This window comes from Triturus cristatus, chromosome 6 (genome assembly GCF_964204655.1).
Source record: "Triturus cristatus chromosome 6, aTriCri1.1, whole genome shotgun sequence".
Taxonomy (NCBI): domain Eukaryota; kingdom Metazoa; phylum Chordata; class Amphibia; order Caudata; family Salamandridae; genus Triturus; species Triturus cristatus.
In genome coordinates this window covers 1744794767-1744822712 of record NC_140589.1, presented here as the reverse complement: position 1 = coordinate 1744822712, position 27946 = coordinate 1744794767, and the positions used below count along the sequence as shown (strand labels likewise).

Genomic DNA, 27946 nt, shown 5'->3' with positions numbered 1-27946 from the left:
AAAATAAAGGTCAGCAATGAGCATAAAGAGGCAAGTAAACTGTGAGAAATGAGCGGAAAGCGGAAGAATAGAGGTTAGAAATGAGCAGAAAGAGGGATGATAAAGGTGTGAAACAAGCAGATTGAGGCAAAAAAGGTGAGAAGTGAGCAGAAAGAGGGCAAATAAAGGTCAGGAACTAGCGGAAAGCAGCAAAATAAAGGTCAGAAACTAGTAGAAAGAGACAAAATAAAAGTGAGAAATGAGGAAAAAGAGGCAGAATAAAGGTCAGAAATTAGCAGAAAGGCAAATTTAAGGTCAGAAGCGAGCTTGTTGAGAATTGCAGAGACCTTGTCGAAGATTCTGCCCCCTTTCTCAACCACTCTGCAAAGGGGCCTCCTGGCGCACTAGTGGTTGGGGGTGAAGTCCCTTTGCCTGCTGAAGCTCGTTGGGGGCCAAGAACCCCTATTGTTACACATGTAGGTCCCCTAAGAGTTCATCGGATGCCACACCCCTTTCGCAAACACTCTGCAAAAAGAGTCAGAAGCGAGCTTGTTGAGAATTGCAGAGACCTTGTCGAAGATTCTGCCCCCTTTCTCAACCACTCTGCAAAGGGGCCTCCTGGCACACTACTGGTTGAGGATGAAGTCCTTTTGACTGCTGAGAGCAGTTGGGGGCCAAGAACCCCTATTGGTGCTACAAGTAATTCCCCCACAGCGGGATTGCTGAGACTTGGGGTGAGTGTGCCAGTTTTTGCCGAACTCGACATTCCAAGCAGAGTGCAAAACTGCACAAACTCCACCGGCAAAAGCGGAGTTTACCACCCACCCCTAGTTACCATTCACAGACCCTCTCAGAGACTTATGCACCCACCCACAGATCCACTAAGAGACTTACGCACCCTCTTCCAGACCCACTGAGACACTTACAAACCCACTCACAGACCCACTCTGAGACTCACACAACCACTCACAGACCCCCTCAGACATTCACACACACACTCAGAAACTCACCCACCCACTAACCTACCTATACAGGCACTCACACACCCAGTGTCAAAGTTACAGGTCACAGTTAGGAAATAATACTTTTAAAAACATCTAAATTCACTGAAAAAAACAAAGATTACAGGGATTTTATAGTTAGGAAATAGGATTTTAAAAACCCTAGAAATTCACTGGAAAAACCAAAGATTACAAGAAAGTTATAGTTAGGAAATAGAATTTGAAAAAACTTAGAAATTCATTAAAAAAACGTAGGCTACAGGGACGTTCACGATAGGCTCACATTTCACTCGTACAAAACCAGAGAAATTTAGCAGTTATAGATACCTGAGCTAACTATAATTTAATCCCCCGCAATGCACTGCTTATGACCTCACATATTCCATCACTCATGACATGGTCAGTGACATCACTGATGAGATCACTGATGACATCTCAAATGACATCACAGATGACATCACAGATGACATTTATCCAGTGAGTGTACATTTTTCAAAGAGTTTATGTTTGATAAAGATTTATCATAAGCTAATACAAAAGTTAACTTATTATACTAGGCGTACAACTAATGAGTGATACTATTTCTAACATATATTATGTGAGTGGTGGTGTGACTCTCTGTATCCGTGTTTTAGTGGATGTCTGAGTGGCTGTGTAGGTGTGTGAGTAGCTGTATGTGCATATATGTGGGTGTGTAAGTGAGTGGATGTATAGGTGAGTGAGCGGCTGTTTGAGTGAGTGTTTGGTTAAGTGAGTTGTTTGTTAGTGGCTGTATTCGAGAGTGTTTCTCCATGTGAATGACTGTATGGCTGAGTGATTGGATGTGGAGTGCTTGTATGGATGCGTAAATAAGTATGTAAGTAGGTGTGTGGGTGTGTGAGTGACTGTGTCTGAGTGCTTGTATGGGTGAGTGAGTAGCTATATAAATATTTTGCTTCCTGTCCAAAATTATCCAGTCTGCCTTTCAAGCCCTAGTATGGTGAGGTAGGCACAGGCGTGTAGATTAAGCAGCAATACCAAGGTTTTAAGCAAACCAAAAATCCACTTTTTAATGGAAGGTCTGAGCTAATCATAACTTCAGTCACTATCACTGGTTTAACAGCGCTCACCCTTCCAAGTCTTTATATTCTATATTTGTTCAACCACAAATGTCAAAAAGCACCGACCTCCAGCTAGTTCTTAGAAAAATAGGTGCGTGCTCAAATTGGACACGGCACCTTGCTATGTTATCCTGGACCGCAGGAGTAAGCACCTTCATAATATACCACAAGGCCTTTATTTAGAAAGGCTTTCAGGGTTAGAGTGAATGCCTGGCAGGGCTGGCTTTAGGGTGTTGTGACTGGTGCCATCGCACCTGGTGCTGAGCTCGAGGAATACTCAAATTTGAATATCATGGATAATTAAAAGCACTTGCTGGAAAGTTCTTTGTATTCCCAGAAATTTTCAGGCAGTGATAACGAATTAGCTCTGGTGATTGATGCACCTTCTGGAAAAATCAGAGTTTGTCTCGCCATTTTGACTCATCCGAAAGCAGCACAGAGGGTAATTCTCCCTGCTGGAAAGCACGTGTAACTTGCAGATCACAGAACTGTATTTTATGCCGATAGCTCAGTGAGTTACTGCTTTTGTAATGGAAATCCTTTTGTTACTTGGAGTTTGTAAGTTACATTCCTTCTAATACAGCACAGTGGAGAGCTTAAAGAAAACTGCAAGGCATAGATCTGGGACTTTATTTTTTTCCCTCGGTCATTCGTGTCTAAAAAGGGTTTATTTTGGTAGAAGTAAATTCTTATTAGTAACGCCAATACAAATGAACCGTTGTCTCTGCTTAATGTGTGTGGAACATAAAGGGCTCTGATACCCAACATGGATATGAGTAGTGCTATCAAAGAGATTAAATATATGTGAGTGAGGGACAATGGAAAAATGAGGGGCACCTTTGAAGGGTGGGAGTGAGGAGAAGTAAGTCATGGGGGGCACTACAAATGATTGTCGCATCGGGCGCAATTAGTGCTAAAGCCAGCCCTGACTCGTTGCTTACTACATTTATCAGGGATCCTATTAGGATCTGCCTGACAAATCCATACATAGCAATATCTCCTTTACTGATCACCACATTAATCTTTAATGACAAGACATAAAAGACTGCTACTTAAAATTGTGTTTTATTAATTGCAAACTATTGAACCTCTTGTGATCCAAGATTCCATTTACAGAATCGTTATCCCAAAAAGATATTGCTTCCACGTTCTATAAAGCACTGAAATGCGACCTCAGAGAGCCAACCATTATTCAGGAATTATTATTCTGTCAGGACTGGAAAATGAGCGCTTATGATGATTATGACATTCTTGATGTGCTGCAACAGATCATGAAACTGGCTCATGCACCACGGGACGTATTTACAAGCACCTTATGCCGCCAGTGAGTCACTTTTTATGATGCTCCGGCTGCGCAGACTGCAGACCCAGATCTACAAAGTCATGCAAAGACATTTTGCGTGGGGTTTCATGGCCTCGTAGATATGGTGTAAGGCAACACAACAAAATTCACTGCATTGATTTACACTGCATCAGGGAGGTGTCCATGGGTATTGTGGTGCGTGTTCCAGACCCATGTGTTTTGACGCATATCCAGATTTACAAGGATCTGTAAACCTGGGAATGCCTCAAAGCTGGACGCCTCCCCAGGGCAGGCGTAACAAGGAGAAATATGTTAATTTCTCCTCGTTTTTTTTTTCCTCTTTCTAGGTGTGCTGCATTCATATATAGAGGAAAACGCCTCCATGGATTGTTTTTGTGCAGGAAGGTGTCCCTTGGTGCAAGGGTGTATGCATTGGCACTAAGCAGCATATTGTGCGCCGGCTGAAAGGACAGGAATGCACCATATCTCATAAATACGGTGCATTCCTGCCTTTTCATTTGGCGTAGGACATTGCAGCAAAAACCACTGTGATGCTGCCCTTCGCCAAATCATTGTAAATGATGCCCCAGATTTTTTACTGGAAGGTCCCCAACAAATAAGTCTCGTTTGACATTGGTCAAGTGTTGAGTAAGCCCAAATTACGAATTTCCGTTTTCAAGTGAACTGGTAATATACATCAATGTGTTAGCTGCTTCCCATTGAGAACCAAGCACAGTCTTCTTGATTGTATCTTTGTGCCATGAAAACGCTGAGTAGCCTTTTTGGACTTGGCCTGTTCTGCAGGGTCATACCCTGACTTTTTGCCTTTGCCGTCCACTTTTTTGCCTGTAGCCTGTCTTGGGTCACATGACTGGGTATAAGTGACATATAGACTTTGTGAATTCCACCCAGACAGTCTAACTATAGAGGAATTTGATGTGCCTGGATGGGCCATCTACTGGCAGATGGGGCGGAACTGAGCACAGCCCCACTTATAATGGACTAGCATGTGCGATGCCTTCTCAGAAAGGGCCTAACGATCCTGCATTGTCACTTCAGCCAGTTTGGAGCCAGGGCAGGGGAGGCAGAAAATTCCATGCACTTCAAAGCCACTGTCTAGAAGCTCCTCCCACCGTCCAGAACCAGGGCACCAGTGTATAAAAGTTGGACCTTAGACACCAATTCTTCAGCACACTTCTGGACCTGTGGATACCCTGCCAGGAAGTGCAGGCTATGCGGCTACAAGGGCTGCCACTCTGCTGGACTGCTACTATAAAGGAACTGCTGCCCTGCTGTGCTGACCTGCTGCCCTCTCCTGCTTGAGGACTTGAGGACTTGAGGAAGAAGAATTGGACCTCCAACTTCATTTTGAACCCAGGACTACAGAGTGACTCTAAGTGTAGTTTACTGGCCTCTGGATCTGAGCCTCAGGGACATAAAAGGCTCCCCGGCCAGTTCCTGGGCCCAGCTGCAGTGAGTTCCTGACCACCAAGTGGTGGCCCTCAGGTCCTGGGTCCTTGGTGTGGCTCAGTGATCTTAAACCAAGCTTTTGGGCTCTTTGCAACTGCAAATGGGCCTGTTTGGACTGATACTGTGCCGCTCGCACTGAAAACCAGCGACAGCCGCCACCAGCCAGTCCCTTCACACTGCAGCATCGACCGTTCATGGGGGGACCGTCAATGTGAACCTACCGTCCGCCCATCCACAATGCCCTTACTTCTGCCATCAATATACCAAATACCACTGATTTTGGTGCCAGTAGCACCTGCCTTTTAAATTTGTAGAGACAAACACTTTCTGGAAGCAAGGTTTTTTGCAATCCTTGCAGTCACTGGGGGTAAAAACATGAGAGTGCTACTGTTCTTCTGCAAATTACCCAATAGGGGGCACATCTACTAAGATATTCTGTATTTCTGCTGTGTCCTAGTGCTGGTGCACTGTGCGCTGCCTAAAGCCAAAGCAGGCACTCTTGCACCATAGTGCAAAGGTGCCTGCGTTACGAGCAGCATTGTTTTTGTGCAGGTAAGGATACCGTCATGCACACAAACTATTCTTAGAAGCAATTTCCTCTTTCTGTGTGTGCTGCAGTATGCAGTATGCATAGAAAAAGGAAGTAACAAGGAGAAATACATATATTCCCCCTCCTCACTCCTGCTTTAGGGTGGCGTAGATTTTTTGTACAATCCCAGGTTTAGTCATTTTAGATAATTGAGGATTGTGTTGAAACCATGGGTGGATGCATGGGAACTCCTATGCTCCACTCATGAACACCTCCCTTTTCCAAAGTAACGAAAGGCAGTGCTAAGCGCTGCCTTGTTTTACTATGATTTTACTAAACCACGTAAAGCCATGCAAAGTGGCTTAGTAAATGCGAAAATTGATTTTGAGTCAGGCTGGGTTATAGAGGTGACACAAAACCCTAGTAAATTTGGGCCTACATGCTCCGGTTCCATCAGAAAGATGGTCTCTCGGTCTCCTGGACTCTACAAGTAGATGTGGGCAACCAGTCAAGCCATAGTCCACAGGATGTGCTGAAATACAACCATCAGAGTTGCAAGAAAAAATCGATGTCCGGTCTGGATTATGAGCTTTAATAATATCTCAAACAAGTCAATATATTTATAGTAAAAAGGGAGAGCAACTTGTATAAAGGACCTAGGAGCAATACACAACGTAACAGTAATATAACACAATATAGTCATAAAAGCATGGCCCTAGCCACAATCACCATATACGATTTGCTATCGCTAAATGTGAACACCAGAAGACCATTGAACATGAGAAAGGACAGCGAGGTACCAATGCAGCATCTGTAACAATGGAATGATTGAGGAAATGTTTTCAAACATGTTTCGGATGTGATGGCTACAGGATCATGAAAACAGCACTGAAAAATGGAGGAGGGCTATTCTCGAACCAAAACTGAGGTACCATCTATCAGGTTTGCAAGACTTTACCGTTTGTGACCCTATGATAGTGAGCACAGGAAAACAAGTAGAAACAAAGAGATACACTTTGGGTATAAAACAAAATGCAGTAGCATCCTGCAAGTGAAATGCAATTTTTCTGGGAGTTTGGAAAGTGATGTAACAGAGTCCAGTGAGATGAAGTTGTATCTCGGTTTAGAGTTGGGCGTTGTTGATCTTTTAAAATGTGAATATTTCCCTATTTGACAGATCACCTAAAAAACGCAAAAAGCTCCTACCTCAGGGGGAACAGCCTTGAAGGTGAAGGCAGTTGGACGACAGTCTCACTCACTGATATTGATGTCTAATCCAACAAGCACAAATAGCAAACAGTGGACCACTCAGACCCTTCTTTGGAAGGCCAGTGTGCAGACTGACCAGGTTTTCCATCTCTGGAACAAAGCAGTTTCAAATGAAGAAAAAAAAATAACATTGGTAGAAAGAGTGTGATCCCCAGGTAGAGTCCACATTCAGCCCACCTCCACTTGTAGAAGTATTCTGTTGAAACTCCAGCCCCTAGTGAGTGTCAGCAAGGGCCTCAGGGGACTGTAATAGTGCCACTTAACTCTCTTGACTGTCTGTGGCTTTCATGCAGGCCAAGTCAACAACAGTAACAGGGCACGCCAGTAGAGCTTCATCAGGGTCTTTGGGCTTACTCCCTACTCAGAGGAAATGGATAGGACTCTGCTCCATATTCCTGAAGCTCCACACGATCATGCTCCTTGTGGTTCCATGTCTAAAGAGGTATTTGTGAAGCTGCATGTAAGCTCCAGCTCACAATTGCAATTGCAGGCTGAGGGACAGCAGCCCACTGGCAATCAGAGCCTGTGCATGTTGGACTTGGTCCTCTCTGCAGGGCCATCCACAAACTTTTTGCCTTCACCATCCTGTTTTCTGAACCTGTTTTATGTCAGGTTTTAGGACTCTGCACACTTTACCACTGCTAACCAGTGCTAGAGTGCTCGTGCTCTGTCCTTTAAACATGGTGAAATTGACCTTCCTACAATTGGCACATTTAATTTACTTGTAAGTCCCTAGTACATTGGTACTACATGAACCCAGGGTCTGGAAATTAAATTCTACTAGTGGGCCTGCAGCACTGATTGTGTCACCCACTTAAGTAGCCTGGACCTGCATCTTGAACCCAATACCACCTGAGTGACTCCAAGGGCTAGTTGGCTGGCCATCCGTTCAGAGTCTCAGGGACAGAAAAGGCTCCAGCCACCTTGAACCCAGCACCTGGACTCTGTCTGCTTGTGTGTTACCTCCAAGTGGTGCCATCAAGTCCTGGACCCTTGGAAGTGAGTCTGAAAGTGCTTTGCCAACCCAGCTCTGGTCCACGCAGAACTGACGCATTGCGACACATCACAGCCTCGCATCTGAACCACCGCTACGAGACTCTTCTCCAATGCAGGGCCTGCCAGCTACTCAGAACCACCACTGCACAACACATCCTCGATGCAGGACCTCACATCACAGTCCCAAATCACCACTGTGCGACACATCCTTGACGCAGGATCTCGCAATGTTCCGCAACCAGAATTGAGGTACTTTGTTCAGCAAGCCTAACTTGGTTACCGTATCTGGCCCACTACATCATAATCAGCCTGAACTTGTGACTTTGTCCTGGACTAGCGTGACTAGATAGGCACAGCTGGTGCTTTGTGCTTCTATCCAAACCTCTAAGGTTGAATAGCTCCAGTTCTAATTCGATTTTTCTCATTTTGGTGTCAAATAATTATTAAAATGTACTCCACTTTTCTAAGATGGTTTGGGATTTTTCTGGTGCTGTTTTTCACATAATTTCTGTTTGAGTGCAGCATGACTGTTTTTATGCTAAGCTACCAGCGGGTTAGGCACAGGTTAATTTGGTGTTTGTTTGTGTCTCACCCTGACAAGATTTGTGGTTGGTGCTTGAGTAAGGTTCCTCCCCCCCAACCAGTAACCCAATTTCCTACATTTCACCTTTAAATGTATATGTACCAACCAATGAAGTTAGAATAAAATTTCTATCCTGAGTTTTTTAGGACGGACACCCCTTTCCTTTATCCAAGCATGCATTTGAATTTCCAATACATATGGCGAGTAACTCTAGGTCCTTGAAAACAAAGAAAAGGAAAATACAAAGTGCAGAGTGGGACTGCCTTTGTTGTCCTGTCTGAGCACCCTCTCTTCTCTATCTTGCATTCACTATCCTTACAAATATAAAGCTGTAGGATCAGTTGAAGGTACCCTTTAATACATGCAGTATTAATGATGGGCTGCACACATTTCCGTGCTTGCTGTCATTATTGCAAATCAAATCATATATTGTCAACATTTTTCAAACATACAAAATAAATTGAGAGCTCAACCTCCCAACCTGGTTGGCCAATCCACTTGGCTTACTTCTCACAGCAAGGCCAGTAGGAATCACTCCATGGTGCAGGTACTACACCCTCCACTCTATAATTGTTGCACCAGACAAAGCAAACGGGGCTAAACCCTCGAGACCACAGAGGAGGGAATTCAACAGAGGGTCTCAAGAGTTATGGGCACACTAAAGAGTGTCCTTTAGGATCACCAGATTTGAAGCTTGAGGGATCAATTGTGTTCAGGGGCCCCACACATTGTTACCAAAAGCAAACAAGACATGGAACATTTATGGATAAAGGGAAAAGTGTTGGGGTGTTACAGCTGAACAGGTGGTTGTGGATGTCCACCCTTCATCAAGTTGCATGATTTATCAACAAATATCTGAGGTCTTGTTTACGAGTTAAGCAAAGCAGAATTCCTGTATTGAATATCGCTCCACCAGATAACGACTGGCCTGGTGTTCCTTCTCCAGTTTGTCCAGATAGAGGAACACTGGCCTTGCGTTTACTGGTCCCAAATTCCAGCTGGTAAATTTGCTTGCGGCTTCCGCTGTAAAAGCAGCCAAGCATTTGACCCCAGCCCCACCTGACCTTTTTCCCCCACTGAAGCTATCTTCTCCTTCCTTCCCCTACAATCCCTACTTGCTTCCCTCTACACTCTTCCAAGCACACAAGCCTCTTCGCAAATTTGACACCTGCTTTCGACAGGGGCTAGATCCCTCAGAATTAGGAAATACTGGACAGTAATTCTGTGTTCAAACTGATTTTCCCCATCTCAAGGGATTTAACTCGAAATTGAGTACTAGCAGGGCGTTACTGCAAGGTAACGGTAATTACATGTGCGGAGTTTGCATCCCACTAGTATCATCCAACTCCGCATTGGTGGTTGAGTGTTTACATACGAGGTCTACTTATCCCAAAAGAAAATCAAGATTTAGTTGAAAATATTGGGGGAAAAAGCTAGTTTAGTAACTGAAACAAAAAAGGGATTTTCGGGAAGTTTCAGGTGAAGATTATGTAGGGCTCTGATATTTTCACTAGCAAATTTTTTGTGAAGGTAAGAGGAATAGCAACTTTACGTGGCAAAAATGTGTTATCTTAACAAAACTTCATCCGTGAATGAAAAAATGAGTTTAGGATTAAAAATTTCCCCTCAAATATATTTTTTATGAGTGGATTTTCAGGCTAAAATGTAGGACTGTTTTGCAATGTGTTCTTCCTCATTACATGAAAGCTTAATGTTTTAGTGAACTTCACAAATCCTGCAATCCTTTGTAAGAAATATCAAATTTGCAGAGGAAATCCTTTGAAATTCTGCCCCATCTAGTTGGTAGCGAAACAGTTCCATCCACCAGCAGCTCTATCCTGCCAACTTAAATATCTGTGAAAACATGGAGCGTGAATGGTGTACCGGTACTTCATGCTAAGGTGGATGCCTTTGAGATACTCTGCGAGACACGGTAAATGCACTGAGCTCCAAAGGGGCGCAAGTGCTAACACGGGTGCAAATGCCATATGTACCCATTTTAGAAGCTCTTGGTGGCTCTGAAGGACTCCTTTTGGTACAGGAACATGAAAAAGAATTCCGAAAATGCCCACAACTGTTTCTTTGCTCATTACAGCCTTGGTGAAGACAAATAAAGGAAGGGGGGGGGGGCCTATGTTAATACCTATTAACGTCACACACCCAACTTCTGTAACAGACAAACTGAATTTTAAGCTTCAGCAATAAATGTTCACATGCTTGTTGTTTTGTGCTTTTTTTGGGGGGAGAAATGTAAACCCCATTCCTCCTTGTTAATAATCTTGGCACTTTGTTGCTGGTCTTTATATTGTGGTCCATGTATACACATACTACCTCAAGTGGCCTTCTTCAATTAGCCGTCTCCAATTACAATTTACAATGTATTTACCAAAGTTTTCCTTTTATTTACAGGGCCACACCCTGCAGATTTATCCACCATAATTCCTCCCAGCGTCCCCACGTGGAATTTCACATGGACAATGAAAGAGGCCTCCTTCCCGCATGCGCATAAAGGAAGGAATGGTGAGTGTTTTCAGAACTTTCAAAGACATGAAAACTAAGCAACAGCCACACATTTTTATAAATAAATAAAAATAACCATTTTGCAATTGCAGAAAACGCGTGTCTCAGGAGTTATTGTTCAGGTGTCCAAGCTGAGTATTTCAGGAATAGCTTGTTTTTCTTTTCTACCTTTTGTTTCAGAATACTTTCTAGATGTGCGCAATAGTTTATTTCTCTTCCACTGTCTTTCTGGCCCCTTAGCTCCTGCCCTAGAGCTCTCTTCCTATAGACCTCAGCTGCTGAGGGAATGACATCGATAGACAGCACCTTGGCAGGAAGAAGCGTTTTTCTTGCGCATTTCTTTTCGATGGGTCTTGCTAATGGTTTAGTATGGGCTGTCCGTCCGGAGTGGACCTGCTGTACTATCAATCCGACAGGCGCATGCGTGATCTGTCTGTATATTGTAGTCATCAGCTTTCCCCAACAATCCGTCACCACACATCATCAACCAGAGATAAACTGGCATCGCCTGCCATCATGAAAGTCCCCTTCTGTGTTGCTGGGGTCTAGAAGAGGGGTTCTGGATGGCTGTGCTGCCCCTGCCATTAGGAAAAAACACCAGAAAGTATTTCTACCCGGGATGTATCCGCCGCCCTTTCCAGTGAAGTGTCACTGCTCACTTACCCACACTTCTCAAGGTATCAGGTGTCGAAGATCACACACTTCTAAACAGGGAATCTCAGCTGCAGCAGCTATTGGATCACAGTTGCATAACAAAGAACTTTTGGTCTCTAGGCCTCCATGATGCTCGACACCCAGTGGCCTGTACTTTCAACAGAGAGGGTGGCAGACAGGACACAAATAAACACTGACTCACACCCATGCATTCACACGGGTGCTCGCGCACGCACACACACATCCATTCACAACACTCACTCCCAAATATTCATGCACGCATGCACTCACTAAACATTATAAAACAAATCATGCTTATCTGCTCCAGAGGTGCCTCATAGGTCCAAGGAGGGTTGGGACTGCTGCCTTCCCTCATTGAGTAGACTTAGATCAGCCAATGAGGGACGGCAGTGGCCCCTCACTCGTCACTGAGGGGGGCCCCCAGATGCTTTGCCAGACTGAAGAGGTCACGTCCGCAGGAGCTGTGACATCTTCAACCCAGCAGAGTTCAGGTCAGGCAGCCATGAGCCTGCGTATATGGGGGCATACCATCAATGAGGCGATAAAAAATTATCACCGCTTTAGCGTCCGTTTTCAGACGAAAAGCGGCGATAATTTTATCGCCTAATCAGCAAGGAACCTTGCATTAGCGCCCGTTTTCTGAACGCCCATGAGATGCAAAGTGGGCGTTCCTGCCCTGACATAACTGGAGAAATGTCGCTAAGCAACATTTCTCCAATTATCAATGGGCACACTAACCTGCAGAGCGACAAGCAAAGTAGCGATAACCTCTGTTATCGCTACTTTCCTTACGCCTGCTTCAAGACTAACTTAGCCATGATATCCTATGGAAGGTGGATATCATAGCTAAGTATGCCTTGCCCTATCATCAAGCTATCGCCAAACTTTGTGAGATTATCGCTGGATTTCCAGCGATAATCTCACATTTGGCAGTTTGCGCTTGGAATTTTATCGCTTTTGAGATAAGCGTTGCTAATAGCACGCTATCTCATCGATAAAATTCCACGTTACCCGGCGATAATTATCCTACCGTGAAGTGCTTTTAGCGATAATTATCGCCGGTCCTTGATGATATGCCCCAACGTGCTTGTCTGGCTCTTGGCTGCCTGGCCTGAAAATAAAGAGTGTCCGTCAGGCTGACCTTTGCTCAGGCTGGCAGACAATCTGCTTTTTTGGGCAAAAGGTGAGGGCGTGGCCCCTCAGTCCATTAGGATGGACCATGGCTGCTGACACCATGTTTGGGAGATTCCCAGCATCAGTCACAAGAGACTGGTGTGCAGAGGTTAGCGTGTCTCACGCTGCATCCTGACAATAACACATTTGAGATCACTCCAAAAATCAGGGCAGTGTTAATAACTTGTTGGAGAGGTGGACGAAGAAAAGCCATTGACTTTCAAGAACAGTTACCAGCCAAGGATCATTTGCTAAACCAGACTTGATGGAGAACAGTACTGCTTTAATCTTGCATCGTCAAGCAGATAAAATGGTAGAATGTTCTTATGTTTTACGTCTGATGTTTGAAGGAAAGAATTGTGATAGAATATTATAAAGCAAATGTTCTTTCAAATTGTTTTCATCTGTGTTCCTTTGGACCCAAACTTGTTTTGCCTTTAAACAGAAACTTTTGGTTGTCTTTTACTCCTGCCTTTTTGCATAGACCATGTTGTCTTACTTAGATTGCTTTATAGTATTAGTGTGATTAAGAAAAGGAGACAGTTATTTGGATGATCTAGATGTTAGGGTTGTCCATGAATGATGCAGTAGATCCCTTACAACACCTCAGGTCCTGGCACTGAAAGTGCTCAAATGCATTACTGGCTAACGGAATATTAGTGGATGAAGGTCGGTGATGTGGCGTGATGACATCTATCAGTGAGCCATCAAAGCCCTGGTGGCACCAAAAGAGGAAGGGACTGAATAGGAGGAGCTCAAAAAGACTGGAGTCTTTTTGAAGCCATATGAGAAGAGGAGTAGGATCTTCAGTGCTCTCCCAATTTTTGCCTCCTCAGTTGGGCAGGTTCTCAGTTGCCGTTAATTCACAGAGGCTATATGTAAATCCAGTATTTTGTAAATGCAGTATTTGTAAAGCGCACAGCTACCCGAAGGCATACCGGCGCTGGGGGCCATCGGGAAGATTAAGCAAGCTATTGCCCAGAGTCGCATGGTGCTGGGCTGACCTGCCGCCGGAGCCGGGGATCGAACGGAGAGCCCCAGCGTCTGGCGTCAGTCACCCTGGCCGCGGCGCCACACCTCTTCCCAGCATGCAATTCCTTCTGCTACTTGAGCTATATATATATGTATGTATATATAACCAACACAAGCCCCCGTAACAAAGAGCAAAAGTAGGCTTATATATATTCACTTAAAAAACCATAGGTTTCACACATGTTATAGTTAGGTGGATATTTCACTCGTAAAAAACCAATGGAATTCCCCCGTTATAGTTAGTTCAGATAACTATAACTCACGCGCCCGCAATGCACTGCTGATGACGTCACATATTACATCACTCATGATATGGTCAGTGACATCACTCATGACATCACTGATGACATCATCCTTGTGATAGAGTGGCGGTCGCGCGAGTTATAGTTATCTGAACTAACTATAACGGGGGAATTTCATTGGTTTTTTACGAGTGAAATATCCACCTAACTATAACATGTGTGAAACCTATAGTTTTTTAAGTGAATTTGTACGGTTTTTCAAATGCTAAGTTATGTATGTATTATTATTTTTTTGATATATTTATTTTACAATAAACTACGTATTAAAATTTTTGGGGGTTTTTCACCGTGCGCGAACGGTGCGCGCACCCCCGCGATTTTTTTAAAAAAAAATTACATTTTTTTTTTCTGCCTTCGGGGTCCTTCAGGGACCCCCTGACAAGGGCTAGGGGGTCAGGAACTCTACCCTGCCCCCTTTTCACGTTCGCCACCTTCCTTTTTCACTCTCGCACTGAAAACAAACAAAATGGCGGGCGACACTTCCTGATTTCGACCGATTCGAACGTTGACTAACATGTAACCACCAATCAGAATTACGCTCGCGCACGTTAGGGTGCTCGCACGGTGCGCGCACGGTACGCGCTTATAGATATTTATATGCTTTTAAATGCTATTTTCTCAGGAACTACTGAACAGATTGACACCAGACCTGCAAAAGGCACTTCCCTGACCTGAGGACTACCTCTCTGCCAAATTTCAAGTAATTCTGTTCAGCCGTTCGGGCTGTACCTTCGACTAAAGGTCCTATGGGAAAATGCATGGGGAAAACGCGTTTTGGGACCCCCCTTTTTTCTCGGCCCCCACTTGATGAATCGCCCCGAGACTTTCAGGGTAGGAGCTGAGCGGAGCGCCCCATTAGTTTTGAAAATTTCGCGAGGATTTGTCAACCGGCGCCAAAGATATTCAAAATAGAATTTTCAGATTTCCTATGGAAACACGGTCCTAACTATAACTAGATTATATATATATATATATATATATATATATATATATATATATATAGCAAAGACTGGAGGCCCAATACTGTTCTACTGTTATATATAAAATATATATTTTACAAAAAAAAAATATATATATATGTATATATTCACTGGATGGATAAAACAAAGGTTAAAGTGATGTTATAGTTAGGTGAATATGTCAGGGACAACAATAACTATTTGAACTAAACAAAACACAGACATTTGCCAGTTATAGTCAGCAGAGCTTATTATAATTTGCAGCCCCGCCATGCACTGCTTATGACCTCACATAATGCATCACTCATGACATGTTCCATGACATAATTTATTACATCCCTGATAACATCTCAAATGACATTGATTACATCACTGTTGACATCAATGATGACATCACCCAAAAAGTGTTCTAGTTTATTTTATAGTTTACATAGTGGCGGGTAACTACCATATTACTTCTCTACCTGATTTTGTTCAGCCTGTGTCTGGCTAATGGGTGCAAGTATTTGAAAATACATGTGCTCCTAATGCCTCATAGGTTTGTAGATGTATTCAACACATTATAGATCTTTGTATTGAAGAGTAGGTCTATGTGTGGTGACAGTTGACAACTTGTGTTCAGCATGTTCCACACAAGTTTTTTGGTTCTGCAGAAAAGGTTTCCAACAAGGCAAAGAGTCTACGTAGTAGATACTAAGGGGTTGATTACGATGTAGGGTGGATCGCCACCCCCTGCATGGCGTTGGCGATCCGCTCTACCTTTCCCTCCGCCTGCCACCTATTTCCCCCCGCCATATTAGTATGGCGGGGGACCCCGGTGGACGGAAGACCGTCTGCCGGTTTTCCACCGGTCGACCAGTCGACCAGTCGACCGGGCGGAAAAGGGGCTGGATATGGTGGCAGTGTCTGCTAGACACCGCCATCCATATTAGCATAGGCAGCGGTGCAGGGCTTTCCATGGCGGAGACCCCACCATGGAAAGCCAGGCAGACTTTGCTGTCGGGGGCCTGTTGCGGGCCCCCAGGGTATTGGGGGCGTGGGGGGTGCACATGAGGCATTGTCATGGACAAGGTGGCAGGCACCGCGCGGTGCCTGTCACCTTGTGCATGACAATTCACAATGTGCATTCCCAGCATTGTGGCGCGGGGTGCTGTGTGCACTGCCCGCCACAATGCTGGGAATAGAGGATGCCACGGTGGCATCCTAATTGCTGGTGCGGGACCACCGCACCACTGGCAGCCGGCACCAGGACCGCTAGGGTGCCATCCTAATTGGCCCCTAAGTATTGTAAGCAGCCTTGAGTTATTAGACAGAATAGTCACAGCATGACACTTTCTACATAACATATTAACCTATGTACATGTGCTTGTTTTGCTTCAGAAGATTGGCTATCCGTAAAGTCTTCACCACAGTATGAAGGCTGCAGGTATTATACTCTTTAGCACCTTCAGACCTTCATTATATTAGGCTAATAGTGTTGTTTTTTTTTTTTTTACAAGTTTTGCATAGAGTGTACACTGTTCTTAGTAGATACTTTTTAATACTCTGTGGTGTATTTCTCATGAGAGTTTCACTGTCTGCAAACTGTGTGGTACAGAGTAAACTCTCCATAAGGTAAACACTGTTTACAGTACCCTCTGTTTTACTCATATCACATTCATTTCTCAATGTAGGTTTGGTGACTGTGAGGGGTTTGATACAGATAAAAGCTGTCTGTAGTAGGGCATTCATTTTGGAACAGACGTTGAGTATCTTGAGGAACGTATTTTTTCTCTGAACAGTTGTATACAGATTGAGCACTGTGTGCAATGAAGGTTTCCCATATATCTGTGGTTGATTGTTAATGTGAACTCGGCTTCCCATGAAGTGTATTGTATAGTGTCAAAGATGTACGTAACACATAGTTGCATCTGTGATGAAATTAATGATGCATCATAATATTTTGAGCTATTTTGTACTTACTTTCAGGCCTCTAATGCCATTTAGAGTTTATAGAGTAATGTGTCCAAGAGAAGCATGGATTATGTTATCATTGATGTCATTTGAGTTGTCATCAGTGATTTTTATATCTGTTTATTGCATGTTTTATACTTAATAACAGAAAAAGAAATCGCAAAAATAGAATGAATAAATATGGGAACTAAGATAATCCCAACAAACCAGGCAGGTGGTTGTCAATAGACTCATAGTGAACAGAGTAGGAGTCACATCATGATGGGTACCAGAGAGCAGGTAGGTCAATGATACAGTTAAAGATACACCAGAGACCCCACTGCGCCATCCCAAGCTGCTCTCATGTGACTGCCAAGGTCACATCTTTCAGTCGCCCCGGTCAGTCGCGTCATTCAGTTGCGCCATTCAGACATCACACGGGCAGACCAGTTTTAAGCCACTCGCCATTATTCCACAGCAGCAGCAGGGATGCTTGCTTCAGTAGGGATGTTATCAGAACGTACAGACACAGCAGGCGATTGAGGAGATGAAGGAGATAACGCCTCTATGTCCCTAATTCTCCCCTGTGTATCCAAATGCAGACAAGCCACCAGAATCGCATCCCAGGAGGATAACAAAGGTACTCTCTGCATTCCCGAGCTTCTTCCCTGAGCAGGGCTTCTCTCTTGCAGTCTGCCCACTTGGTCAATTACCTGCTCCAGCCGCCCAGGTCAGGGCCAAAGGGGAATTACCAACTCATTGTTAGCTGCCTCCTGACAAGTAATAAGGCTCAGTCTGTAAATCATTCCATCGCATTCTGAGCTACACTACACCCATGCAAGCCCAGCAGGCAGAGTTGTGCAGGACAATGGGATAGCCCATTCATGGCCCGCTGTATCACCTGTATGATGGAAGCCCAATATGGGGCTTGAATCGGGCAGGACCATACCATATGGAAAAACCCAACGTCCAGCACTCGACAGCTAGGGCAGTCCACTGGAACCTCAAAGAATATAGCTTGCAGTCTCCGGAGTGTGAGGTATGCCTGGTGCAAAAAGTAGAATTGAAAAAGCTTGAATCTGACATTTGGAGATATCCTGGGGATATACGTCAGTATCGACTTCCAGACAGCGTCTGAGAGCACTGGGTGCATGTCGGCCACCCACTGGTGCCATAGAGGTAAGGGGTCCGGTTGTGCTCCCCTTAACGATGCCTGGTACAATAGAGTAATTGTCTTGGTCATTACAGAGATGAGAAAGTGATAACTCAGGCATTCACGTTCAGTGGGTTCCGAGGAACCCATCTTCCTCCAGTTGCAAATCCAACCGATCAAGGCTCCATGAAACAAGAAATTCCCCTCTGAGGTCCTGGAAAGAGTTCAGTTCACCTCCAGTGAAAATATCACCCATGATATTAATACCCACTTTGAGCCATGCCTCTAGGCCAGCCCCACCTCCAGGGAGTGGCCAGTACTGGACCATCTGTATGGGGAGCTCGTATGAGTACGGGGTTCTGGTGTGGATTCTATGTAATGCCCTGACCCAAGCATTCCGTGCCGCACGGACAAGGATGTTCTTCCCTCCAGTAGTCAAGGCAGGAGGGGAACGCACAAGGAGCGTTCTTGTAGGCATCCTGTGCTGACGAGTGTTTGTCGTGTCCCAGTGTGCCAACCTCAATTGGTAGTATAACTCAAAATCTGGCGCAGCCAATCTTCCTCATCCACTGGTAGACGCAACTCAGAAGAGCGACCCTATGCCTGGAGGTTCCCCAGTATAATGTGGTAAGTAGGCTATCCAATTCCCAGAAGTAAGAGTTCAATCAGCAGTGCCACAAAGAGGTATAATAGTTGCGGCAACAAGTTCATCTTAGATATGGAGATCCGCCGGTAAACCGAGATTGGCAGGGCGCTCCAAAAGGATACTGGGCTCCGTGCAGCTGACAAGGCTCTGGTGAAGTCGCCCTCCTGAAGCAAGTCCGGAGTTCTGTATACATCCACCTTCAAATCCTGAATAGAGGCACCCTCCCAGCGCAACTCCTTGATGGTAGAGGTTCTCTGGGTCTCCTCTGAGTTAGGTCAGACGGGAAAATCACGTCTTGCACCAGTTCACCTCCAGTCCAGAAAATCACCCATAGTCCGACAGTGCCACCCGTGCCCTCCAAATCAGTAGAGGTTCCATGCATGTAAAAGCAGGTCGCCTGCATGCAAAGAGATGTATACTTGATACCCCAACACCTACAGGCCTGGTACTGCCTTCCGAGTTGCACAATTAATGGGAGTGGCTCCAGCTCTATCACAAACAACAGCGGGGACAGTGGGCAGCCCTGTCAGGTACTGCACTCCACAACACATGCCTCAGAAATCACTGGGCCTGTCCGTACCCCTGCCCGTGGCTGGGAGCAGAGGAGCCTGGTCGACCTGATGGAGGGCACCCCAAACCCATCCCCAAAAGCATGGTGTACAAGAATTACCACCGCTGGGAGTCAAACGCCTTACGTATATCCACTGAGATGGCCAGGGCATCAGACGGCAGTGACTCCTGAACATCCAGGACTTGTATAAGGTGTCGGATATTCAGCAGCATGCTGAGGGTGGGAATGAAGCCTGTCTGATCACTGTGTACTAGCTAAGTCATGTGGGGTAGCATTTTATTGGTCACAATTTTGCTCAGAATGTTTTAATCTGCATAGAGCATGGATAATTGTCACTAGGAGTCCACCATTAGTGGGTCTTTACCCTTCCTTGGCAGCAAGACTATTACCACTTTGCATAGGGATGACAGGAGCATGCCAATATGCCTCGCCTTGTTGCATTCTATGGGTAGGCCGTCAGTTAAAGGAACTTTGCCCCTAGCCATCTCTATGATGGCTCCCTTGACCTCCTGCACTGTAACCTATACCCCCTGTTGTTCAGCCACCATCGGGTCAAGCATGGGTGAGGATGGATTTGCAATGTAATGAAACATCTCCAAATCATCAACCTTTATGCCTGCCTCTATGCCTATGGTGTATAGCTAACAATAGAATCGCAGTAAAACTGCATTAATATCCTCCTGCACAAACACAAGCTGGTGATAGACTCCTGAATCTGGAAGATAGTATGGCCTCCAGTCTCCTCTCTGAGTAGCCAGGGTAACATGCTCCTCGCTTTATCCCTGTCAGTTGCCGTGTACACCCTGCAATCGTATTGGCGCAAACGCTCCACTAAGGTGAACAATTTTTTGTGCCCGGATGGCAGCACTCCTGTCTGCCTGGTGTGTTGATCATCCCCACATGGAACCCTTCTAAGACCTCCTCCTGTTGTCAATTGAGCACGCACCCGCCTTATTTGCTATACAATAGCTACGTGTGACCACCTTAAATGCCTCCCATTCAATCTCTACCGATGTTGCGGTTATCAGCCCAAAGCGCAGTGATTTTCTCAAGTAGTGAGGACCTAAAGACTTGGTACTCTAATAGTGACAGATATGGCCTCAAGGGATGCTGGTCCTATGTGCAGACCATGGGCAAGTACACAGCAGGGAACAATGATCAGAGTACGTCCACACCAGGTATTCAGCATCTATCACCCTCACTCATGCCTCAGGGCAGTCAAGAACCTTGTCCAGTCGCACCTCCAGGTTGTGCAAGCAAAAACGAAAGGAATAACCAAAACTGCTGTTTTCCTCACTCCCCAATGTTGTACGCATCTTCAGAAAGGACACGCTAGTTTAGTCACAGGCACCATGCACAAAGGAAGAATAGGACCTATCCATGCTAGTTTCAGTGACAGAGTTAAAACCGCCATCCACTATTTGGGTATAGGGAAGCATAGATGGGAGGAGGGCAGTCAGATTGTCCAGAAAGGGGGCCTGGTCACTGTTGACGGCATATACGTTGAGCAGTGCCACGTCCTTACCATCTAGTTTTCCCAGCACCGGCATGAACCTACCCTCTGGGTCCACGACTGACCTATGTAGTTGGAATGGGACCCCAGGCCTAATCCAAATAAGGCCCCCCCTTTCAAATGCTGAAAAAGTTGTATAGTATATTTGGCCTGTCCACCGCCTATGAAATGCTCTGCCCTTGGCAGCCATTAAATGGGTCTCTTCCAAGAAAGCGATTCTCGTCCCTCTCTGCCTCAGGAATTCTAGTACATTATAGTCCTTAGAGGGTGATGCCAGCCCCCGTATGTTCCAGGTTATGAGTTGGAGGTGATCAGCCATCCTAGTAAGAGACATGCAGTCGAGGACTAAATAGCAAGTCCTCTGGTGCCCCACTTCTCCTCCTGGTACCATGCCAAACAGAAACGACATCTGCCAAAAACACAACACAGGCAACATAAAAAAGGAAAATCCCCCATAAACAACCCCAAAACCCACCCACAGCCTCTTCCTCGGACAGAGACATGTACACATCCTTTCCAAACAAATAGAAAGAGGCAACAAGCCTAACAAACAGAGCCCCACATCCAAGGCAACCCATGGCTAAACATTTAAAATTAACATGGGGGGCCTGCACAGCCCCTGGGACCGTCACCTCCTCGGGGTAATTCATTAATTTTGAGGGGGGGGGGCTTGCGATGCCCCCAGCAGCCCTGGGGACTACCACCTCCCTGGTGTTTAAATAAATTAATGTAGGGGGTCCTTAGCTGCCCCCCTTATGGAGCCATAGATGGCCCTGGAGACCCCTACCCCCTAGGACCAGCTCCTGCCACCTCCCGAGGTGCCCACCCTCGGGAGGTAGCTGTTTGCTTTTGTTTGGTGAGAGCTGACTGCTCCCATTTGGCAAAAACAAACATAGCTCGCCTTTCTGCAAGTGGGAGCTGTCAAACAGCTCCTTCTTGCAGAAAGTGGAGTTTTCATCTGGTGCCCTGCATGCAGATATCCATGCAGGGAAACAGATGAAAACATTGCTCCCGCAAGCAGGTAGCTGATATTTCAAGCAGCTCCCTGTTTACAAAAGCAATGTCGGCCCCCGCAGCAGTCGAGAGCCGGCTGGGACTGAGTTGAAGAGGAGAAGGAGGCAAAATAAAGGTCAGAAACGAGCAGAAAGAGACAGAATAAAGGTCAGCAACGAGCAGAAAGAAGCAAAATAAAGGTGAGAAACGAGTAGAAAGAGGCAAAATAGAGGTCAGAAATGAGAAGCAAGAGGCAGAATAAGACGCAGAAACTAGCAGGAAGGCAGAATAAAGGTCATACGTGAAGACAAACTGGCAAAATAAAGGTGATAAACGAGAAAAAAGAGGCAAAAAATAGGTGGGGAACAAGCAGAAAGAGGCAAAATACAGGTGAGAAATGAGCGTAAAGAGGCAGAATAATGGTCAGAAGGCAGAAAGAGTCTGAATAAAGGTCATAAAAGAGCAGAAAGAGGCAAAATAAAAGTGCGAAACAAGCAGAAAGAGACGGAATAAAGGTCAGAAACAAGCAGAAAGAGGCAGAATAAAGTCAGAAATGAGCAGAAAGAGGCAAAATAAAGGTGAGAAACAAGAGAAAGGCAAAATAAATGTCAGCCATAAGCAGAAAAAGGCAAAATAAAGGTGAGAAACAAGCAGAAAGAGGGAGAATAAAGGTCTGAAGGGAGCAGAAAGAGGCAGAACAAAAGTCAGAAATTAGCAGAAAGAGGCAGAATAAAAGAAACAAGAAGAAAGAGGCAAAATAATGGTATGCAAAGGGCAGAAAGAGGCAAAATAAAGGCGAGAATGCAGAAAGGGGCCAAATAAAGGTCAGAAATGAGTAGCAAGACACACAAAAAAGTCAGAAACCAGAGCAAGAGGCAAAATAAAGGTGGGAAACAAGCAGAAAGAGGCAAATAAAGGTGTGGCCCACTCAGAGATATACACAGTCACTCACAGACCTACTCAGACTTTCACACACTCACTCATAGATCCACTTAGACACTCACACACCCACTCATAGACCCCTACATCTACTCACCCACCCACCCACAAACCCACTCAGACACTCACTCAGAAACCCATACAGCCACTCGCACACCCACTGTTAAAGGTTACAGGTTACAGTTAGGAAATAACAATTTAAAAACCATTGAAATTCACTGAAAACAACAAAGGTTACAGGCACGTTATAGTAAGAAAATTGAATTAAAAAACACACACATATTTACTAAAAAAACAAGGGTTACAGGGACGTTATAGTAGTTAGGTTCAGATTTTACCTATACAAAACCATAGACATGTAGCAGTTACAGTTACCTGAGCTAACTATAACTTACGCCCCCGCAATTCACTGTTTAAGACCTCACCTATTACATCACTCATGACATGGTCAGTGACATCACTGATGACATCTCAAATGACATCACTGATGACATCATCCAGTGAGTGTGAGTGTTTCTTAAAAGTTTGAGTGTTAACCAAGGTACTACAAAAGTTAAAAGAGTATACTTCTGTATTACTAATGAGTGATACTATTTCTAACATATAATATGTGAGTGGCTGTGTGACTTTTTGTATCATGTGTGAGTGGTCGTGTGAGTGGCTGTATGTGTGTGTGAGGATGTGTGAATAGTTGTATGGGTGTATAAGTGGGTGTGTGAGTAGCTGTGTGGGTAAGGGAGTGGTTGTGTGGGTGGCTGTATTGGTGAGTGAGGGGGTGTGTCAGTGGCTGTATGGGTGAGTGAGTGGCTACATGAGTCACTGTATGGGTGAATGAGTGTGTGTGAATGGCTGTACGAGTGAGTGACTAGGTGTGTAAGTGGCTGTATGGGTGAGGGAGTCGGTGTTTGAATGATTGTTTGGGTAAGTGAATTGGTACGTGAGTGGCTGTATTGGAGAGTGGGTGTCTGTGTGAATGGCAGCATGGGTTAATGAGTGGATGTGTGAGTGCTTGTATGGATGTGGGAATGGAAATGTTAGTGGTTGTGTGGCTACGTGAGGGAGTATATGAGAGACTGCATAGGTGAATAAGTAGGTGTGTGAGTGGCAGTATGGGTGAGTGTGTAGCTGTGTGAGTGGCTATATGGGTGAGTCATTGGTTGTATGAATACTGTATGGGTGAGTCAATGGTTTTGTGAGTGAGTGTATGAGTGAGTCAGTGGGTGTGTGAATGGCTCTATGGATGAATGAGTGGTTCTGTGAGTACTTGTATAGGTCTGTCAATGGGTATGTGACTGGTTGTGTGGGTGTGTGAGTGGGTGTATGAGATGTTGCATGGGGTTGTGAGTGGTTCTATGGATGATGCCATCAGTGGTGTCATTTGAGAAGTCATCAGTGAAGTCACTGACAATGTCACGAGTGATGCAATATGTGAGGTTATAAGCAGTGGATTGCTGGGACGTGCGTTATAGTTAGCTCAGGTAACTATAACTGCTGAAATTCTATGGTTTTGTACGAGTGAAATCTGAGCCTAACTATAAAGTCCCTGTAAACTTTGGTTTTCAGTGAATTTATAAGGCTTTTGTTAAGTCTATTTCCTAACTATAATGTCCCTGTAACCTTTTGTTTTTTATGTGAATTTCTAAGGTTTTCTAAATTCTATTCTTTAACTGTAACATCCCTGTAACGTTTGTTTTTCCAGTGAATTTCTATGGTTTTTTAACTAGTAGTCGTGTTTGCAGAGTGGTGGAGAAAGGGAGCGTGTCCTTCAACCACCTTTCCGGAATCCCACTGTGTCATACTTACTGGAGGTACCAGGAGGGCTTCTGGGCCCCCAAGCACCCTCAGCATCCAAGAGGACTTCATCCCCCAACCAGAAGTGCACCAGGAGGTGCTTTTGCTGAGTGGTGGAGAAAGGGGCGGGCCTGGGACCATCTCTCAACAATCGTGCTGTGTGGGAGGGGTTCTTGGCCCCCAACGACCCTCAGCATTCAAGGGGACTTTATCCCCCAACAAGTAGTGTGCCAGAAGGCGTGTTTGCAGAGTGGTGGAGCAAGGGGACAGGGCCTCCAACCAGCTAACAGCAATCCCGCTGTGTGGAAGTTACTGGAAGCAACAGGAGGTGTTCTTGATCCCCAAGGACCGCTAGCATCTAAAGGGACTTAATTCCCCAACCAGTAATGTTCCAGGAGGTGAGTTTGTAGAGTGCTAGAGAAAGGGAGCGTGGCCTTCGAAGATCTCTCAGCAAACCCACTGTGTGGGACTTACGGGAGGTAACAGGAGGGTTTGTTAGCCCCCAAGAACCCTCAGCAGCCAAGGGGACCTCTTTTCCAGCCAATAGTGCACCAGGAGGCACATTTGCAGAGTGATGGAGAAAGGGGGGTGTCCTCCAACCACATCATATCAATCCTGCTGTTTGGGACTTACTGGAGGTAACAAGAGGGCTTGTTAGCCCCCAAGGGCCCTCAACATCTAAGGGGACTTCATTCCCGAACCAGTAGTGCATCAGGATGCATGTTTGCAGAGTGGTGGAGAAAGGGGACGGGCCTCCGATGACCTCCCAGCAATCCCAGTGTGTGGGACTTACTGGAGGTAACAGGAGGGATAGCTGGCCCCCCATTATCCTCAGGAGGCAAGGCAACTTCATACCTAACTAGTAGTGCGACAGGAGGCTCATTTGCAGAGTAATTGTGAAAGGGGGCGGGGCCTCTGGCCAAGTCAAGTCAAGTCAAGTCAACAACACTTCTATAGCGCAGACATATCTCTCCGAAGAGTCTCAAGGAGCTTGCAGCGGCTGAAAGCAAAGAGACAGAGGTAGAGTGGGACTACTGATCAAACAGCCAGGTTTTGAGTTTGCCACGAAAACACTTAAGGACGGGGATGGAACGCAAATCGTGGGGCAATTTGTTCCAGAAAAACGGAGCTAGGTGTGAAAAGGATCTACCACCCTGCCTGGTTGTAGAGACTCTAAATGGGGTGAGCAAGGACTTAGCACTTGACCGCAGTGCCCTCTGAGGCTTGTACCAGCAGAGTTTTCTGGCCCAGGCCTGAGGTTTATTTCCATAAAGATATTTGTGGGTAAGGCAAAGAACCTTAAAAAGGATGCGCTTTTTTACTGGCAGCCAATGTAAGGCTCTGAGACATGGAGCAGAGGAGGTACGTTGGGGGAGATTTGCAAAGCCTTCTCTTTTTTTTATATTTATCAGTTTTACTAGAGGAGAGGGGCCATGTGGCCCCCCTTCCCTGGGGGGACCCCGTTGTCAGGCGTTTTGGAAGGGGGGGCTGCGCAGCCCCCCCCCCAGGCTGATTTCGGCCCCAGGCACCCTATTTTTTAGGGCCCGGCTGGTTGGTATTTTTTTTATTTAAGGGAATGAGTTCTTCTCCCAGGGCAAATTATGGCCACAGGGACCCCATCCCCCGCATCTCCATTGGAGACCATGGGAGGAGCCTGAATGCCCCTGCAGTCCCTGCCGGCTCATTGTCTCCTGTGGGAGCAGGCATTGCTTTGACACACAGGCAGCTGCTAAACATGCAGCTCCCTGTGCGTCAAAGCAAATGCGCCACTTCCAGCAAGTGAGAGCATTTCTCCGCTCTCACTTGCTGAAAGAGGAGCGTTTGCTGTGGCTTGGCGGGAAAGCTCCCGCCAAGCCACAGCAAACACCTATGTACCGGGGGTGGGCACCCCGGGACATAGTAGGAGCCAGCCCTGCGGCGTGGCGGTCTCCAGGGCCAATATTGGCTCCAGGAGGGCAGCTCACACCCCCCTCCTTTCAATTTAATGGGCCGTCCTGGGGAGATGGTGGTCCCGGGGCCGAAAACGGCCTGGGAGGGCGGCCACGCACGGGGGGGGCTTCTTTGATTAAAAATATTGCCCTCGGAAAGTTGTGGTCCCTGGGGCACAGGGGGCTCTGTGTGCCCCAGCTCCATTTGTAAGTGAGCCCCGGTGGTCCCCCGGGCTCTGGGCTTCCACACAGTTCCCCCATTCCGTTTTTTCAAAGCCCCACGGAGATTGCCGTCTCTGGGGCAAAGGGGATGCTATGCAGGCACCCCTGCATAACTTATAACAAATTCCTTGGAGAGGTGGTGGTTCCCAGTGTTTCATAAACCCTAGGAGGGGGCCCCACACACTCCCTCCTTTATTTCTGATGTGCCCCCGGAATTTGGCCCACCCGGGGGCTTCCTATAAAATAAGCACAGGAGGCACCTGTTTTTTTTGCAATTTTGCCTTGGATCCATCTTCGCATCTGCGGCAAAATAGTAATTCTTTTTATTTTTAATGCCCATCAGGGTCACTGTAGGACCTGCCCTACCATATCTGGGGGGTCATGGTATTCCTACCCTGCCCCCTATTCTTTATTTTTTACATTTTTTGTGCGACTCTGCTTCAAGTCAAGTCTCAAGATGGCTGCCAACACTTCCTTGTTGAATTGTTGGCAGTCAATCAAATTTCAGCACAGGGACTGTGGATCTGCGAGTCCACTTCAAGGATCCGAGTCCCTAGATATCCATATTTTATTAACCTTGAATATCTCTAAAACTACTGAAAGATTTTCACCAAATCACAAAAAGAACACTTTCTGGATCAACATATAGCTTTCTGGCAAATTTGGTGTAATTCCGTTTAGAGGTTCGGGCTGTAGTTGTGTTCAAAATTTTCATACACAACGAAAGAGTGACAACGGGTAAAAACAACAGCGTGGGCAAAAACCAAAAAGATTTTTTAAAAGAACCCTCACTCACCAACCTAGTTGGTGACCTGCTTCATCATCGGGTTCCCACCAAGGAGGACCGTTAAAATCAAGTGAGACGGACTAGAACTGGTAGGTTAAGATAACCAAAGAACGTCCGGTTTAAATTAGTGAAAGGGGGGTGGTCGACATGTTTCTGCTTTCAATGCCAATTTAAGCTAAGCATTCTTCAGGACCAGGTGACATTCCACGGCGGTATACGCACGCTAAGGTGCACCCTAACCTGTGGAATGGGAACGGTAAATCTCACGGTTCTACCGAAAAGCCTCCTTGTTATTCCAGGGCTAATAATTTCTGTGAGGGAAGAAACAAAAACACAGACAAAACACACATAAAAAATATACATGTGACCTGTTGGTTACTTGCTATATTTAGCGAAATAAAGTGATCAATCAATTTGGTAATCCCGTGCTGTGGAGCGGGAGTGGGTGTCTTTAGCAATTCGGCCACCACTGCCCTGAGGGCGACTGTTTTACGTCCTAGATTAAGCGTTCAAAACACGAAGGGTGTTGTAGTAAACTGAGCACTGGTAAAATACCTGTGTAAGGATACAACATTCTGTA

At 45.7% G+C, this 27946-nt stretch overlaps 1 protein-coding gene across 1 annotated transcript in view; it reads left to right on the top strand.

The window, feature by feature from the left end:
- The window catches only part of ALK (ALK receptor tyrosine kinase), a 2691376-nt gene that overhangs the window by 493457 nt on the left and 2169973 nt on the right, over positions 1-27946 (top strand). The window contains exon 2 of the mRNA XM_085613005.1: positions 10640-10750. Within this exon, the coding sequence (XP_085469131.1) occupies positions 10640-10750 (111 nt within the window). The remainder of the gene's footprint in view (positions 1-10639; positions 10751-27946) is intronic.